At 44.2% G+C, this 18,184-nt stretch overlaps 1 protein-coding gene across 4 annotated transcripts in view; it reads right to left on the bottom strand.

The window, feature by feature from the left end:
* Nucleotides 1-18,184, bottom strand: part of LOC144689633 (uncharacterized) — a 188,791-nt gene that overhangs the window by 167,043 nt on the left and 3,564 nt on the right. For all 4 annotated transcript variants that reach the window (XM_078556874.1, XM_078556877.1, XM_078556875.1 and 1 more), the window contains exon 2: nucleotides 15,630-15,726. In XM_078556874.1, coding sequence (XP_078413000.1) covers nucleotides 15,630-15,701 — 72 coding nt within the window. In that variant the 5' untranslated portion in view covers nucleotides 15,702-15,726. The remainder of the gene's footprint in view (nucleotides 1-15,629; nucleotides 15,727-18,184) is intronic.

The raw sequence follows: 18,184 nt of genomic DNA, 5'->3' as shown, positions 1-18,184 counted from the left end.
TGGCCCAGTGGTCTGAGGTGGGGGGGTCCAAGGTCAGGAGTTGGGGAGTTCGAGGTCGGGGGTGGATGGTCAGAGGTCGGGGGTCAGGGTGGTCTGAGGTCGGGGGTCGGGGTGGTCCGAGGTCGGGGGTCAGGGTGGTCCGAGGTCGGGGTGCGGGGTTCGAGGACGGTGGGGGAATCTGGGTCGTGGGAGGGATGGGGGGACTCTCGTGGGTGGGAGGAGGGGGAGGGGGTGTGGGGGAGTACCGTGGGGTCGGTCTGGGCCTTTACAATAGTTACCCAGAGGTTAGAAGAGATTTTAATTCTTCTAACTTTTTCGGGATAACTATTAGAATAACCCCGGTGGAACCAACCGAAGTTTGTGACGTAAGTCGTATTTTCGGATGGTTCCCCAGCGCAGCGCAATTGTCCAGAGGAAGTTAGCACCTCTGGGCAATAGCCGTGCAAACACTTGCCTGGGAACTTGCCAGAGGGATTCCCCAGCACATCTTTGGGGTTCCCCACAAATCTGACACTGGCAAGCACGGAAGTTACAGGCCTATATTTTTATAAAAAGTACAAAGAATTAGATTTTGATAGATTAGTTAGAAAGCAAAAGATGGTTTAGCAAGTTCATCTCATGAGCAACTAAGCCACATAAACCAGAATGTCCACATTTGATTGCTGGGTTTGTATAGAGTTAGGTGGTTTCAGTTAGGATACTTGAGTTACAATGAGTTTCAGAGTGCTCCTCGACTGGGGAGGGAATGTATTAGAAACCAAAAATAAATTAAATAAAATGGCTAGAGTTTGCAATCCTGCCTGGAATTGTGAATAATCTGGATTCAGCCATGTGGTCTGCAAGGTCAAGTAGCTTGTCAACTCTCATTGTCCGAAAAAAACAGGTATCAAACTGAAACAAAAATAAAAATACCTGGAAAAACTCAGCAGGTCTGGCAGCATCTGCAGAGAGGAACACAGTTAACGTTTTGAGTCCGTATGACTCTTCAACAGAAGGAGGGGGAGGGGGAGGAGGGGGGGGGAGGAGGGGGGGGAGGAGGGGGAAGGGGGAGGGGGGTGGAGGGGGGAGGAAGGGGGGGAAGAGGAGGAGGGGGTGAAGGGGGGAGGGGGGAGGGGGAGGGGGAGGGGGAGGGGGGAGAGGGGGGGAGGGGGGGAGTGGTGGGGGAGGCAATAATGTCACCATAGGCACAGGTGGGCGCTGCGAGAGAGCTCCCTGAAGGCAGGTAGCTGCCTCAGGGAGCTGCGGACCTTAAAGTAATGAAGTAAAGGTGTAAGAAGTTGCAACAAATGTTCATGCATCACAATCAAGCACCTGACAGCATACCTCATAAAAACGCTGTCCCCCAGTATTTATTTTTATTCTATTTCCTAACGGAAATGCCCTTGGATGAGGTTTGATGAAAAATACAAAGGCCGCTTGGCCAATTCACCCATCCACCAATCGTAAAGTTTGGACGGGCCATGAAAAATCACAGACAGTTGCGCTGTTAATGGGCTTAATTGCCCTCTTATTTGTCAGTGGGCGCGCTTCCGACTTTTACCTGTGCCCACTGAGCGAAATATTGTGCGAGTGCGCAATAATGTTGGGACGCTCGCCTGACCTCATCTCATGCGATTTCACACATGATCGGGTGGGGCGTGTGCCCACCCGCAAGACATAAAATTCTGCCCCAGGAGTTGAAAAGCTGCACAAGAGGGCTGGGTTTGAAAACACCCAAGAGTGATATCACAGGAGAAACATAAGTTCATTGGTTGGTGAGAAATTGTTGTTCGCAAAGGTCTTCAAGTAGCTGAAAATTAGAAGAATGTAGTTCTTTTAAAAGAAGGAGCTACTTTGATTTAAGTAAGAAACACAAGCGATAAGGAAGTAAAGTTAAGTCAAGGTCAGGTAAAATAAAGTAGTATAAGTAAACCAAAGTAAAATAAAGTTAACATAAGGGAGGTAAATTGAAGCCATGGCAGGACATCTCGGTCATGTGGATTACATGTCCTGTAATATGTGGGAAGCCGTGAACGCCTCCGATGTCCTAGACGACCACATGAGCAGGAAGTGTCACCAGCTGCAGAAACTTGAGCTCCAGGTTTCGGAGCTCGAGCGGTGGCTGGAGTCAATGTGGCGCATCCACGAGGCTGAGATCTACGTGGTTATCACGTTCAGAGAGGTGGCCACACTACAGCTTAGGAGTCAGAAAGGGAATTGGTGACTGCCAGGCAGCCCAAGAGAACAAGGCAGGTAGGGCAGGGACCTTGGGTTCCCACTCACTAATTTCCATGGAAAGGGCATTGCTTCCTCAGAGGAGTGCAGTCAGATCCAAATTGGTGTCACCACAAGTGGCTTGGCTATATAGGAGGGGAGGAAGGAGAAAGGAAGGGCAGTAGTGATAGTGGATTCATTAGTTAGGGGAACAGACAGGTGTTTCTGTGGCAGTAGATGTGACTCCAGGATGGTATTTTTTCTCCCTGCTGCCAGGGTCAAGGATGTCATGGTGTGGCTGCAGGATATTCTTCTGGGCAAGGGTGATCAGCCAGAAGTCTTGGTCCACGTTGGTACCAATGACTTAGGCAGGAAAGGGGATGGGGTCCTGAAAGCAGATTTTAGGGAGCTCGGAAGGAGATTGAAAAGCAGGACCTCAAAAGCAGTAATCTCAGGATTATTCCCAGTCCCATGTGCTAGTGAGTATAGGAGAACTGAGCCATTGAACACATGGCTCGAAAGCTCGTGTAGCAGGGAAAGCATCAGATTTTTGGGGCATTGGGACTGGTTCTAGGGGAGGTGGGATCTGTACAAGCCGGATGGTCTTTGCCTGTACGGACTGGGACGAATATCCTCGCAGGGGGATTTGCTGCTGCTGTTGGCAATGGTGGAGGAGGTTTACTAGATTGGCAGGGGAATGGGAACCTGAAGCCATATTCAGGCCAGGGAATGGGAAATGGAGAATTAGTGAGTGACTCTGAAAGACTGAAGAAGCACAGGTTAAAAAATGTATAGCGCAGAAATTTGGCAGTGTTAAAAAGTATAATGCAAATTCAAGGAGTATAGCAAATAAAGCCAATGAGCTGAGGGCACAGATAGACTCATGGCAGCATGATACCATTGCTATAATGGAAACTTGGCTTGAAGAGGGGCAAAAATGGCAGCTTAACATCCCTGGATATATAGTTTTCAGGCTGGATAGAGGGTGGGAGAAGAAAGCATTACTGGTTAAAGAATCAATTACAGCTGTGAGGAGGGATGATATACTAAATGAGGCATCAAATGAGGCCATATGGGTTGAGCTCAGAAATAAAAAGGGGCAGCCACACTGCTAGGGCTGTACTATAGACCCCCAAATAGTGGAAGGGAGTTAAAGAGCAAATATGTAGGTGGATTTCTGAGTGCAAAAACAATAGGGCAGTAACAGTTGGGACTTCAACTGCCCTAATATCAATTGGGATATGGACAGTGTGAAGGGCACAAAGGGTAGAACATTTTTGAACTGCATTCAAGAGAACTTTTTCAGCCAGCAAATAACAAGCCCAATGAGAGGGGGTGCAATTCTAGATTTAGTCTTAGAAAATGAAGCTAGGCAAGGGGTGATATAGCAGTGCAGGACCATTTTGGAGATAGTGACCATGATACAGTTAGATTTAGCATCATTATGGAAAAGGGCAAAGATAGAAGAGGAATAAAAGTTCTAAACTGGAGAAAGACAAACTTTACAAAGCTGAGAGTTGAACTGGCGAAATTGGACTCGATACAGCTACTGGAACGGAAAACAGTGTCAAATCAATGGGAGGCATTCAAAAGTGAGATTCTACGGGCACAGTGTAGACATTTCCCCACAAAGAAAAAGGGCAGTACTGCCAAATCTAGACCCCACCCCCTGGTTATCCAGAAGCATACAGGCACAAGATAAAGCAGAAAATAAAAGTTTATGACAGTCACAAAAAGCTTGATACTGTGGAAAGCCTAGAGGAGTATAGAAAGTACAGGGGTGAAGTAAAAACGGAAATTAGGGAAGCAAAGAGAGGATAAAAAAAAATATTGGCAAGTACAATCAAAGAAAACCCAAAGATGTTTTACCAGTACATTAAGAGCAAGAGAATAACTAAGGAAAGGGTAGGGCCAAACAGTGATGTACATGGTAACTTGATGCTGAAGATATGGGCAAGGTTCTAATAAGTACTTTGTCACTGTCTTCACTAAGGAGAGGGATGATGCAGACATTCTAGTTAAAGAGGAGGGGGGTGAAATATTAAATACAAAAGCATAATGAGCGAGGAAGTACCCTGAAGGTCGATAAATCACCAGGGTAGGCGAATTGTATCCCAGGCTGTTAAAGGAAGCCAGTGATCATTTTCCAATCCTCAGTAGATACAAGTGAGATATCAGAGGATTGGAGGTCTGTGAACGTTGTACCAATATTTAAAAAGAGTGCAAGGGATAGGCCAGAAAATTATAGGCTATTCAATCTGACTTTGGTGGTGGGCAAATTATTAAAATCAATTCTGAGAGGCAGGATAAACTGTCGCTTAGAAAGGCACAGATTAATCAGGGACAGTCAGCATGGTTTTGTTAGGGGAAGATTGTATCTTACTAATTTAATCAATTTTTTTGAGGAATTAACAAGGAGGATTGATGAGGTCAGTGCAGTGGATGTTGCATACATGGATTTTAGTAAGGCATTTTGACAAGGTCCCACATGGTAGACTGGTCAGAAAAGTGAGATCCCATGGGATACAGGGGAAGGTGGGAAGTTGGATCCAAAATTGGCTTAATGACAGGAAACAAAGGGTAATGGTCAATGGGTGTTTTTGCGAACAGAAAGCGGTTTTCAGTGGTGTTCCACAGGGCTCAGTGTTGGGGCCCTTGCTGTTTGTTGTATATATTAATGATTTGGTCTTAAATGTGGGAGGCATGATTGAGAAATTTGCAGATGACACAAAAATTGGCTGTGTAGTTGATAGTGAAGAGGATAATTGCTGTCTCCAGAATTATATCATTGATTGGTTAAGTGGGTGGGAAAGTGGCAAATGGAATTCAATCCAGAGAAGTGTGAGATTTGGAGAGGGCTGAAAGCAAGGGAATACTCAATAAATGGAAGGATATTGAGAGGGGTTGAGGAAGTAAGAGACCTTGGAGTGCATGTCCACAGGTCCCTGAAGGTGGCTGGACGGTGGATAAGGTGGTAAAGAAAGCATATGGAATGCTTTCCTTTATTGGATGAGGTATTGAATACAAAAGCAGGGATGTAATGGTGGAACTGTATAAAATGCTGGTTAGGCCACAGCTAGAACTTTGTGTGCAGTTCTGGTCACCACATTACAGGAAGGACATAATTGCTCTGGACAGAGTATACAGGAGAATATACAAGAATCCAGGGCTTGAAAATTGCAGCGATGAGGAAAGATTAGATAGGCTAGAATTGTTTTTCTTAGAACAGAGGAGGCTGAGGGGTGACCTAATTGAGGTGTACAAAATTGAATGGCCTAGAAAGGGTAGATAGGAAAGGCCTGCTTCCCTTAGCTGAGAGGTCAATTACAAGGGGACTTAAGGTAATTGGTAGAAGGATTAGAGAAGACATGAGGAGAAACTTTTTTCACCCAGAGGGTGGTGGACATCTGGAATTCACTGTCCGAATTGGTGGTTGAGGCAGAAATGCTCAACTCATTTAAAAGGTACCTGGATCTGCATCTGAAGTGCTGTAACCTGCAAGGCTATGGACCAGGTGCTAGAAAGTGGGAATAAAATGAGCAGCTAGTTTCTTTATTCTCTTTTTGGCCAGTGCAGACATGATGGGCTGAATGGTCTCTTTCTGCACCATAACGTTTCTATGGCTGCATGGTTCTAAATGCCTGTAAGTGTCTTTGAACCTAAGAAAATCTTCATTTTAAGAGCCTTCTTGAATGGTCATAAATAACGCAAACTCTCCATACCTATTATTTTGATCTGCGAACATATCCAGTTTTGTGAGCAATCCCAACATCCAGCACAATGTTTTTAAAATCCGCATTAACAATATAACAATTATACTCGATATAACCTGGGCTTAAAATTCCTCAATCTTTTACACTGTCTGGGGAATTTCTGCTCAAGGTCTCCATCTCCTTTATCCCTTTTCAGGGTGTTGGTAGCTTAGGCCAGTATAGTATGTGTAGCACATGGTGTGGTATAAATCACAAAGATAACAAATTTGATTTTTGATCCATGTTGAGTTAAACAGGAAGTAATTTTAGCCCCCAGTAACAGGTGGTTAAGGGTTAGTTGGGAAGTTAAAATATAAAGAATATCAAAGTAAAATCCAATTCACCTCAAACCGGTCCATTTCTAGTTTTAATGGAGGTGAAATGGTGGGGGTGGCAGGAAGCAGGCAACCACCATGCTCCCAGGATGCAGGTTGCTGATTAATGAGACTGCATGCCTGAGATTTTATCTGCATTTCAGGTTTAACGCTGGTTGACTGGGCTTCCCAGTCCTTGGAAAACTTCCAATCTGAAGTGAGGTGAGGGCAGCTGCCTGGAACAAGTATATGTTGTTCTAGCACTGCATGAGGAGCAGAAGTGTTTTCCCAGTAACCTCCCCAAGAAAAGCTATTAACCTTCCCAATGATCGGACCCCCCCTTGCAAACAGAACCTCCGCAATCTCTGACGCTTCCCCAGCTCCCACATCTCTCTTACTGATCTCTCTCCAGTCCCCCATCTCTGCCCTTGATTTGCCTTTGATTTCCTCTGCAAGCATCCCCTGGATCCTCCCCACCACTCCACTGACCCTACAGGCCACGTTGTATTCATCCCCGCCCGCACGATCTCTACCCCTAAGAGCAGGAAATTTACCGGTCCCTCTGCTGCATCCTCTTCTGCAGCATTCCCCACCTGAGAGGGAGCCAAGCCTGTCAAGCTGGCTAGCTTCCAGGCAAGGAATCTGTTTAAAAAAAAAAGACATGCACCCATGGAGTTAAACTTGTGTTCAGGGAAGACCGGACTTCTGAATTTCCAGAATTCCTCCTGCTGCTTGGAAATCCCACTCCTGAAAATATGGGCAGAATTTTCCGGCCCCGTTTCAGCAGGGACGGGGGCCGTAAAATGCGGTGAGACATTCTAAACCTCATTGGCTTCAGCGGGAGCGTAAAATCCCGCTGCCGTAAAATTCCACCCTATGAGTTGAATTTCTACAATTGGCATCAGTATTCCTGGGCTAGGAGGGAAATAAATAAACTCATGGAAAAATTTTCCCCCCTGTTGGGAAGGTTGTGCGGGGGCTAGCGCAAACCCGATCGGCACCTCCGATCGGCACCTCCGATCGGCGCTGCGCTGCCATTTTATGTGGGCGGGCAAATGAAGGCTCACCCAGCATGACGCTGGCCCAGAAGCGCTGAGCGCTTCCTGTGTGGGCGGGGGGGATTCCCTGAGTCAGGGCCTGTGCTCTATCAAGAGCGCAGAAATCTCCCTGAGGCACCTCTGTGCCTCAGAGATCAGTCTGACATTTAAAAACTGAAATAAAGTACTTAAAAACTTTTAAAACATGTCCCGTCATGTGACTGTCACATGAGCTGGGACATGTCAAAGAATTACTTTAAGAATTTTTATTGAATTTTAAAACCCTTCATGAAACATCATCCTGCCCGTGGATGAGGTTTCATGAAAAATGCGAAGGCCTCCTGGGCTCTTGGCCTGCCCGCCAACCTTAAGGTTGGACGGGCAGCTCATTTAATTGCTTAAATTACTTTTTAACAGGCCTTAACAGGCCTTTGACAGTTCGGCGGGCGTTCAGCCAAGTCGGCTGTGCGCCTGCCAAATTGAAAATCTAAATGACGTGCAGTGACGTCACTGCGCATCACTTTACTTGTTGGTGAGTGGGCCCCGCCCCCGCCCGCCAACCGGAAAATTCAGTCCTCAGTTTTCCACTCATGGCTGCTATAGAGTGACTTGTGCCGGAAAATGCATGGGCACAAGGGAGAACAGGATTGGGCTTGCGGCGGAGGGGCCCGTTTCGGCGGCGGCGATCGGCTGCCTGCTCGCCGCCAATTCCGGCCTGCCCGCCTGACAAACGCAAAGTTCAGCCCACTGTTTCTAAACTTCATCTGGCTAGGTGACACATTTCACCCCTCCTTTGATAACAATCTAATCTGGTTCATTTAAAAATACAACTGTCTTTGTTTGAGATGGGCAGTCAGCATTTTGGAGCATTGTCTGCATTTCCAGATGAGGTCCAGGCTCCCCAATGCCCACTCACCCCTCAGCCCTATCTCAGGGGCCAACCTCCTGCTGCTACTGCTACTGTATGTGACTAAGTGACACTGAAAACTGTGGGTATGAGCCTCATATCATCAGGAATTGTGGCTCACAATATGTGGCGGCCTTCAGTCACTTGCAACAGCAACAGGGGGTAGGAGTATGTGGGTGACACTTGTGGAAAACAATGCTGAGAGATGCTGTGCAAGGAGGTGAAGAAGGGTTCCAGCATTTTTCAAAAAAAAGTAAACGTCATATTTTAGGTAACAATTAATGCAATGCCCACGTCCAACGTAAGTTTAAAAGTTTTGGAAAATGCAAATAAGCTATCAAAAATGAACGTTTTCAGCTTAGGTGGAGGTGAAGAAAGGTGACTGCAAAATCTCCTCCCCTGCTCCACAATGCCCCCACCATAAATAAACCACCTGCCATCATCACTTGTATTCTTTTACAGGCTAACATGTACAATAGTTTTCTCCTCTCCAATACAACTGAAGAAATGATGGGTATAACTACAGCTTCCCATATCCCACCGCAATCTGAGCTTAATTACTTGTTTTAATGTCTTATATTTAGGTCATTTCTTTCCAAAGCTGTTAGTCAGCCTTTGCTAGTTCTGACACATATGCAGCAGACAGTGTTGTTGATAACACAAACGCATCAATATATCAGCTCAAAACTTCCACCACAGAAATGCAATCCCATCAAAATGACAAACAGCAAATTGAAAATTTGGTTCTAACATAACAAGACTACCTGGATATTCACCAGTCACAGGAGGCATTGAATATTTCACTCAAATTTTTCTTCTATTGTCTCCTAATGTGGCAGAGTGAGGCCGATGAGCGTAGGTTCCCACCTCATCATCTGCACCTTTGAAGAAAAGATGGGGAAAAAGTCCCTAAAACAAATTGCACCCATGTTGGGGTACAGTAGGGCCATATTCAGTTTTAAAGAAGGGCCTGCAGTTGAATCGTTAACTGATCTGTCCTCTCCACAGATGTGACCTGTCCTGTGAAGTGTTATTAGCGATTTTAGCTTTTTGTTTCTGATACCTAGCATCTGCAGTATTATGCTTTCTCATCTCTAATTCAGCCAGCTGACTCTTCAGTTTTTACGCAAATGATCTGACTGTGACAATTGTGGAGATGTATTTCATCAATCTAAGATTCAACAAAGCTCAGTTAATGATTTTGCATATGTGACTGAAAATCTATTGCAACACCAGCTAAACACCGGAAGCTGTCAGGTAAACTGGAACAGCTTAATTTTCTGTGAGCAGCTGCTCTGAAGCAAATTTCAGGAGCAAGAGACTTCTGAGAGACAGCCTGGAAATAGTTCATTTGGATGTTTGATAGGGAGGACATGCAGTCAATTAGGAAAGAACTGCTGAGGATTCTAATGTTAAATGGAAGGTTTGAAGGTAGACATGTAACACGTTTAGTGGATATATTTAACAGTAATATGAAGGCTCTGTTTTAGTGCTTGGAAATCTAGAGACACGTGGATGTTCCAAAGACATCTGGAATGCGCTCCCACTTGACAAGGTGCAGAATATTTCACTGAACAAAACACCTAGCCAAATTGTAAATCAGTTGGTCAATCGTTCAATGAGGATTGAACAAATGCTCTATATTTTTAAAACAATAAATCTATAAGTATTTGGCAAAGATAAACAAGATTTATGTAGCTGAAAACAAATTGGTAAACTTGAATTTATCGACAGTGCCTGCAGTGAGCTAGTTAACTCGTTCTATCTAAAAAGGCACTTTGCTGCAATTTATAGACCACAAATTCTGTGGGAATGTGACTGAAGCAGCTCTAATTGCCCCACATTAGGTGGGAAGGGATCTTTTTCCTGACCCACCACAATACAGCCTATGCCAACAAGTTCTATCATTCTTCAGCTAATCATGCAATGTCAAATGTGCCTCTTTGCATTTAAGGAAGGAAGGGCTTTGTCCTTTCATTCCATTTATGTCCCTGTTGCTCTAGCAACACCGAGCACCATGCAGGCAGGCCAGTAAATAATGCTCCCATCCCTCAGGCAGTAATTACCTTGTCATTTTTTGAGGATGCCCATTGTGTGCCCAGGCCTTTGAATAAAACTGAGAAGCAGACAAGAGTCAGTTTTTCAAGCTTGTGGTATCAATTATGTCTAGATGATATGAGCTGTCCAAGTTACTATAGTTATAATAAGTTTAGTAGCCAGAAAGTCTGTTTCTCTCAAATCTATTTTTTCCCTTTCATGCCCTCCACAGAGTTAATCCATTTTACTTCCATTCAGGAGCATATTGTGCAGTGACTTTCACTATTTTAAAAACAAAGGCAGGAGCTGAATAAGAAGGGAATGTTGTGAGTTTCCATGACAAAGTGCTTAGCAATGATTCTTGGTGTTTTGATTGATTGTGTTACGGCTCACTGTCATGCACCATACCTGTGAGATGAAGAGCATGTACTAGAAAGGCCAACCCACAGATAACAACATAAAGGTCTGGCATTGTATGGCCCCAAAATCTAAATAGTGGCAAGACATAGGTTATATTTTGGATAGGAAAGAACATTTGGTAATTTGTCTTATTAAATGCATCTAAATGGGAATGGAAAAGAAAAGGCTTTCATGAACCTAAAATTTCTCCCCATAAGAAAACAAAAATAACAGCAAATACTGAAACTCAAATAAAACTGAAAATACCAAAATGTACAGAAGAATTTTATTTATTTTTAAATTCTATTTTAGCTTCTAAAATAGCATTATTAAAATAGAATGGAGGCAGGGCAGATCTGCTGCATCTTCTTGTATGAGTCAATATTCTCATTGCCTGCTGTGCTCTGTGATGAACTCTTTGGCATATATAAGCCTAATGCCTGTTTAAGATGGCAGCCAGGGCACCTGTAATATCTTCAGTGCCAATTTTGGGTCGATGGCTTTCAGGCATTCTTGGGGCGCTGGATAGTAGTCCCAGAAATTGGGCCCTCATTGTATCTGTTTAAAGAGCCATATCCCATCATACTATGTTTAACTTGCATTTTTTGTTATTTTAGATTAGTTGCATTTGTAGCTGTCTTTTCCCTTCTTGCACTATTTTCATCCGCTTTCTCTCATGTTTTCCTTCCACAGATGCTGCCAGACTTGCTGAATATTCCCATCATTTACTGTTTTTATTTCAGATTTCTACCATCTACAGTATTTTGCTTTCATGTTGATAAAGTACAGCCATTCTGATACTCCAATATGAATCAGCACCTTCAGGAAGAGAGGGAAGAAAAGGGTGTCAAGAAGTAACGGCCGTTTGTCTTTATATAGGGTCTTTAATACAGAAAAACATCCCAAGCCACTTAAGCACAGTCAGACAAACTTAACAAGCCAATGAAGGAGCTGTTAGGTGGAATAACTAAAAGTTTGGTATCAGCTGTGTTTTAAGGAGGCTCTCAAAAGCAGAAGGGGAGGTGGAGAAATGGAGCTGTAAAGTGAGGAAATTGCAGAGCTTGGGTGCTAAACAACTGTGAGATGAAGAACATGTATTAGAAAGGCCAACCCACATATAGCAACAATATGACCTGATAAAGGCCTGGAGTTGCATGACCGCCCCCACCCACCCCCCAAATCTAAATAGCGGGAAGCCACCATTGAAGAGGTGAAGGAATCTCCAGGTACACAAGAGGCCAGTCAGGGTTGGAGTGCTAGACAGGGTTACAGGGATCAGAAGGGGGGAGGCCATGGATGGATTTAAACATAGGGATGAGAATGTCAAATCTGAGGTGTTGGGGACTGAGAGCTGGTGTAGTTCAGCAAGCACTGGGACAATGTGTGAACAACACTTTGCCCAGCTTGGGATATGGCTCGGAGAGTTTAGGATGAGCTCAAGTTTATGGAGGGCAGAGATTGGGAGAGCATTGGAATAGTGACTTTTAGGGTAACAAAGACAAGGATTAGGATTTTAACAGTGCAGCAGAAGATAACTGAGGCAGAGCAGAAACGGGCAATATTAAGATGATAATCTTTGTGATAGAGATGACATGGGGCCAAGATGTCAGCTGAAGATCAAATTGGACACTGAGCTTGTGAATTGTCTGGTTCAGCCTGAGACAGAGAGCAGGCAAGGGGATGAAGTTGGCAGTGGGTACCAAGGACAATGTCTTCAGTCTTCTCAATGTTTAATTGGAAGTATTGAAACTTATTTCTGTGAAAATACAATGGGTAAAGAACCTGGCAAGAATGGGCACACGTTCTTAATGGAAGGACCTCTTAAGATCTGTTTCCCACCTGGCAGCTGATCAAGTTGACAATAACAAGAATAACAAGGGAAGTTAATGATCGTGGCAGCGGGGGCGAAACCTCACATTGTGCCAGTTACGATCACGGGTGGGGCGGGGGAGATCAGAAATCACACAGAGATGGAGAATGGGAAATTACATAAGGGAGGGAATGAGGCTTTCAGGGCTGGAATGCAGGTGGGGCAGGTAATGGGGGCAGCGATAGGAGAGATGGGAGGCTGGAGGCTGCCTTGTGGGGCAAGGGCAACCACTCCTCCTCCTGCCGGCCCATTAGTGCATCCCAGAAGGATCTGTTTTGGGGCGTTTATTACAGTGTCACACAACAGACTTGTGAGCAAATTTATAGCTCATGGAATGAAAGGGACAATAGCAACATGGATACGAAATTGGCTGAGTGACGGGTAACAGGGAGTTGTGGTTAATAGATGTTTTTCAGATGAGAGGAAGGTTTGTAGTGGAGTTCCCCAGGGATCAGTGTTGGGACTCTTGCTCTTCCTGATAATATATTAATGACCTCGACCTTGGTGTACAGGACGCAATTTCCAAATTTGTAGATGGTACAAAACTTGGAAGCATTACGAATTGTGAGGAAAATAGTGTATAACTTCAAAAGGACATAATTGGTGGAGTGGGCGGACAAGATGAAATTCAATGCAGAGAAGTGTGAGGTGATTCATTTTGACAGGAAGAACATAGACAGACAATATAAAATAAATGGTACAATTGCAAAGGGGGTGCAGGAACAGAGGGATCTGAGTGTATATGTGCATAAGTCATTGAAAATGCCTGGACAAGTTGAGAGCTTGGTTAAAGCATACAGTATCCTAGGTTTTATAATAGGGGCATAGAGTATAAGAGCAAGTAGGTTATGTTAAACTTATATAGAACACTGGATTAGCCTTTACTGGAGTATTGCGAAAGGCTAATCCAGTGTTCTATATAAGTTTAACATACCTACTCTGTCTTATACTCTATGCCACGATTATAAATGGTCCCAGGAGTGAGAAACTTCAGCTATGTAGATAGATGGAGAAATTGGGAATGTTTTCCTTCAAGTTGAGACGGTTGAGAGGAAATTTGATAGAGGTATTCAAAAGGAGCAGTTGGTGTAAAGTAATTGCGCTCCTTGGCTAGGGAAAGGAAAAATAATCAGCCAGAATTCCTATTCATGATTATTGTGTATTGACTCCAGTGGAAAATGTATGCATTAACACCAGGTGAAGACAGGGTTAGGATTGGTCATGACACCTCCATGACTTAACTCACTGCTTGAGCTCACATAAGGAAACAGACCTCTTAGACAAAGTGCCATAAAACAGCAAGCATCTCTGAAACTATCACCTAACCTGAGCCAGTGCCTGTAATAATCATTATGGGCAGGATCTTCCCCCCATCGGGGGTGTTGTGCGGGAGTGGGCGCAAGCGGGCGGATTCCCGATTGCCGCTATTTTACGTGGGCAGGCCAATTAAGGCCCACCCAGTGTGACGTCCACCAAGAAGCACCCTGTGCGGGCGGGGGGATTCCCTGAGCTGGGAGTGCGCTCTTTCGCACATGTGCGCAGAAGAGTGAGCAGATCTCCCTGAGGCAAAGTGCTGCCTCAGGGAGATTGGCTCAAATGTGAAAACCAGTTTAAAGAATAGAAGAAAATTTACTGACGTGTCGCTTCATGTAACACGGTCACATAAGTTGGGACATGTCCAAAACTTCTATTTCAAAATATTCTGAAATTTTGAAATCCCTCATGAAATCTCATCCCCCCCCGTGGATGAGGTTTCATGTTTTTCAGAAGCCCGCCTGGGCTCCCGGCCTGCACCACCAACCTTAAGGTTGGACGGGCAGGTCAGGTCCATTGATTTGTTCAATTACTTTATTAATGGCCTTAAGCGGCCGTTGACAGGTCGGAGGGCGCGCAGCCAACTCGGCTCTGAAAATGTAACTGACGCGGGATGACCGCCCGACATCACCCCGCGTCATTTTACGCGACCGGAAGATGCAGCCCACATGCTTCAAAGATTGCTCCTTTGGAGCCTTGCCTGTGTTATTTTGTAAGGTACCAAAAGGTGGCCTTTCACTTCGTATTGACAGAACTTCACCCCATTGACCTGATACTAATACTCTTATTCATCAGTTTTTGGTCTCACAACTGAGTATACTGCATAATTGAAAAAAAGATTTTCCTCATTTCACAGCTGCTGTTTCACTGTTTAAAATCTTCTGTAGAGATTATTTTCTCCCACCCCATTGCTAATACTTTCTGGCATTTTGCATGGCGTTTTAAAGGAGTCCAAAGGAACAAGTCCCAGCAATTTATTTGCTGACTAATGATACTTCTAATGGTATTATAGTACAGATCTCACTGAATGATAGAATTATAAGAGACGTTAACTTGTAATTTCACACTGTCCCACTCACAAAAGAGCACTATCTTTGCTCCAGTTTAACACATCCATGTGTAGTATTTGAAGAAACAGGAAATACTCTGATAGTGTTGAATTTGCATGATGCTAATCAAACCTCGTGGCCTTTTTGTTATAGGCAAACATCTTTGTGATGGTACGCCAAGCATGTTATCTGTGTACAACACAATAATATGTTCGAATCGCAATGATCTCTGTGATTAGATGAGATACAGTTTGGCAAATTTCACTCAAGAGATTTCAAGGTTGGTTGGTGTAGGAAAAAGAGTGTTACACTGGTGGGATCATACTGCATTGGGACTGCATCACTGGGGGCAATGTAGCAGCAGATTTACTGACCATCTGGCTCATGCTCATGTTAGAGGACTCACTGATAGTATACAGTACCAAAATTAGGGGTAAAAAGTTCAGTTTGCCTACATAAGGATCAGTGCACTTCATCAAAGTAATTAACTGTTAACTAATTGCTTTGAGATGCTGCTGTGAAATGTGGTAAGCCATGAGATAAATGCAAGTGCTTCTTCCTTTTCATTTCCCACAACAAATCTGACATCCATTACCTTAATGAATAGACAACAAAATTCCAGCATCCGCAGTAGTTTTTTGTTTTTATTAATAAATATTATACTTGCAAACTTAACTGGCAATATGCTGTTGTATTGCTGAAGACTTATGGTCATTGCTTAGAAGGTTTATCTTGGAAATCAGGTTATAGTTTTTACCTGTTTCTTTTGCTGAGGTGGAAGGTATGCATCCAAGATAGAAGGAAAGGTGCTTTTTTTATGTGTAGACATTTGTAGTTGGGGAAGATGAGGATAGCTGAAATGAAAGAAATAATAAATAATTATAAATTGTCATACATTACTGCAGGGCTATTAATAGATATTGGAAAAAATGAGACACAGTCAGTTGGAGTACATTGCTCCTCTTACCAGTCTCAATTGCTTTCATGTGTTGTAACTTTTCTCTCTCTAAGTCTCTCCTCTTCTGCATCTGTCTCTTTTTTGCTATATCCTTAAGTCTACTTTTTTGTGTTTTTCTTTAATCGACCATGGGATGAGTGTCATTGGCTAGGCCAGCAATTGTTGCCCATCCCTAAATGCCCTTGAGAAGGTAGTGGTGAGCCACCTTCTTGAACCGCAGCAATCCATGTGGTCAGATACACCTAGAGTGATGATAGGGAAGGAGTTCCAGGATTTTGACCCAGTGACAGTTGTTACGACCCCCTCCCAAGTGAGGTTCCCCAAAGTTGTTGATCCAGGCGAGACCCCTCAATTTGTCACCGTCTGCCTGGGATACCCCAAATTGTTATGCCCCGGTAGAGGAGGGATGAACTGGCTTCCTGTCTTTATTCAGCATCTCCCCACTTCTGTTGGTCGCAACAAGATTTAATCTAAAAAGGATCCCTTTCGCGGATACCTTTCTCCCAGACCCAATCGTTCTGGTTTTGAAGGAGCCAATTTGATCAGACTTTCTTGAGTTAAAGGTAAGAGTAAGTTTATTAACTACTAAAGGCAGGAAAGGATAAAATACATGCTTATACGGGTCTTACAGGTTAAAAGTAAGGATTTAGTTTGAAGTAAGTGTATATGTGTATATACATACATAAAAAGGTATACGGAACAGTCCTTGACTCGTGGGGAGTAGGTGGTTGAGCGTTGCAGCTGTTGCAATTCAAGATTCCAGTAGAATTGATTCCGGTAGACGAATAGTTGGATTCGAGATTCCAGTAAAATTGACTCTGGTAAAAGGATAGTCGGTTTCAAGGTTTCAGTAGTGTTAAGTTTGGTAGAGAGGGATAGTCGGTTTCGAGGTTCCAGTAGAGTTGACTCAAGTAGACGAATTGTTGGTTTCAAGGTTCCAGTAGAGTTGACTGTAGTAGACAAATAGTTGGCTTTGAGGTTCTGGTAGTGTTGAATTTGGTCAAGAGGGAGAAAAATCAGGATACCTGCAAAATGGCGATTTGCAGGGGTGGTGCGTGTGGCTGTTACTTCTGTGTCAAACTTCCAGCACTTGCTCTCTCTCAGAAAACCCACCAACAGACAGACACTGGGGCAGCTTTTCAGCTCACTTTTAACTCCTTCTTTGTAAATTCCAAGTGGGAAGCAAATTCACAAATTTGCCTGGGCATTGCGCACAGGATTTCTTGATGAGATGATATTCATCTCCCATTATGTCCCAATTTCTCTACCGGAGGGAGCAATTAGTTTCTGGATGGCTTTAGAAGTACCTTGTCTGGCAACAGGGTGGGGTTCCATTATCTCTTAGGGAGTTACCCTGCAGCAGTCCAGCCAGTGGATTGTGTGTATTTTTTAAAACTCAGGTCTTATTTTAAAGTCCAATATTTCCAGACATAATTCGGTGTTTTTCCTCCATTATCATGACACAGTAAAGGAACAGTGATAAGGAGGCTTGGAGGAGAATTTACAGGTTGTGATGTTCACATGCACTTGCTGCCCTTGTTCTTCTAGGTGGTTTGGTCATGGGTTAGGAAGGTGCTGTCAAAAGAGGGTTAGTGAGTTACAGCAGTGCACTTTGTACTATGGTACACACTGCTGCCACTGTGGTAGTGGAGTGAGTGAATGTTGAAGATGTGGCTGGGTGCCAATTAAATGGACTGCTTTATCCTGGATGGTGTTGAGCTTCTGGAGTGTTGCTGCACTCATCCAGGCAAGTGGAGAGTACTATCATATTCCTGACTAGTGGAGTCAGGAGATGAGCTACTTTCCACAGAATTCCCAGCCTTTGTGCTGCTCTTGTCACCACAGTATTTATATGGCTGGTCTAGTTCAGTTTCTGGTCAATGGTAAGACCCAAGATGTTGACAATGACATTGATGGTTCCCTTCCTGCTCTTCTGTTTCTACCTCTCTACCTTTTCCTTTAGGTGTGAGTTGGTGCATGGCAAGGTATGATGTGGTTTAGTATGGCAGGGTGTAGCGATGTGACACAGGGCAGAATTATCCCAGATTTGCACTAAGTGAGGTAGCAGGCGTGAAAAAGACGTTTAACCCGCCAGCCGCAATGGTATCAACCCCTTCCAGCGCCACCGCCTCATTAATAATGCATTCAGGGGAAACATGCCGGATCACTAGTGGGCTCAGATTTGCCCGCCACACTGTGACCTCAGCGCTTCCTCGCTCCATGCACCATATTTAAATTGCACCAGAGCACAGCCTACTTCATGTCCACACAGGACTGCTCCAGCGACAAATGGCCCCGAAAACAAAGGTGATGGAAGGTCCCAAATTTAGTGACGCCTCTGTGGGGCGCCTTCT

Source organism: Cetorhinus maximus, chromosome 14 (genome assembly GCF_964194155.1).
Source record: "Cetorhinus maximus chromosome 14, sCetMax3.hap1.1, whole genome shotgun sequence".
Lineage (NCBI taxonomy): Eukaryota > Metazoa > Chordata > Chondrichthyes > Lamniformes > Cetorhinidae > Cetorhinus > Cetorhinus maximus.
This window is presented reverse-complemented; position numbering and strand designations above follow the sequence as displayed.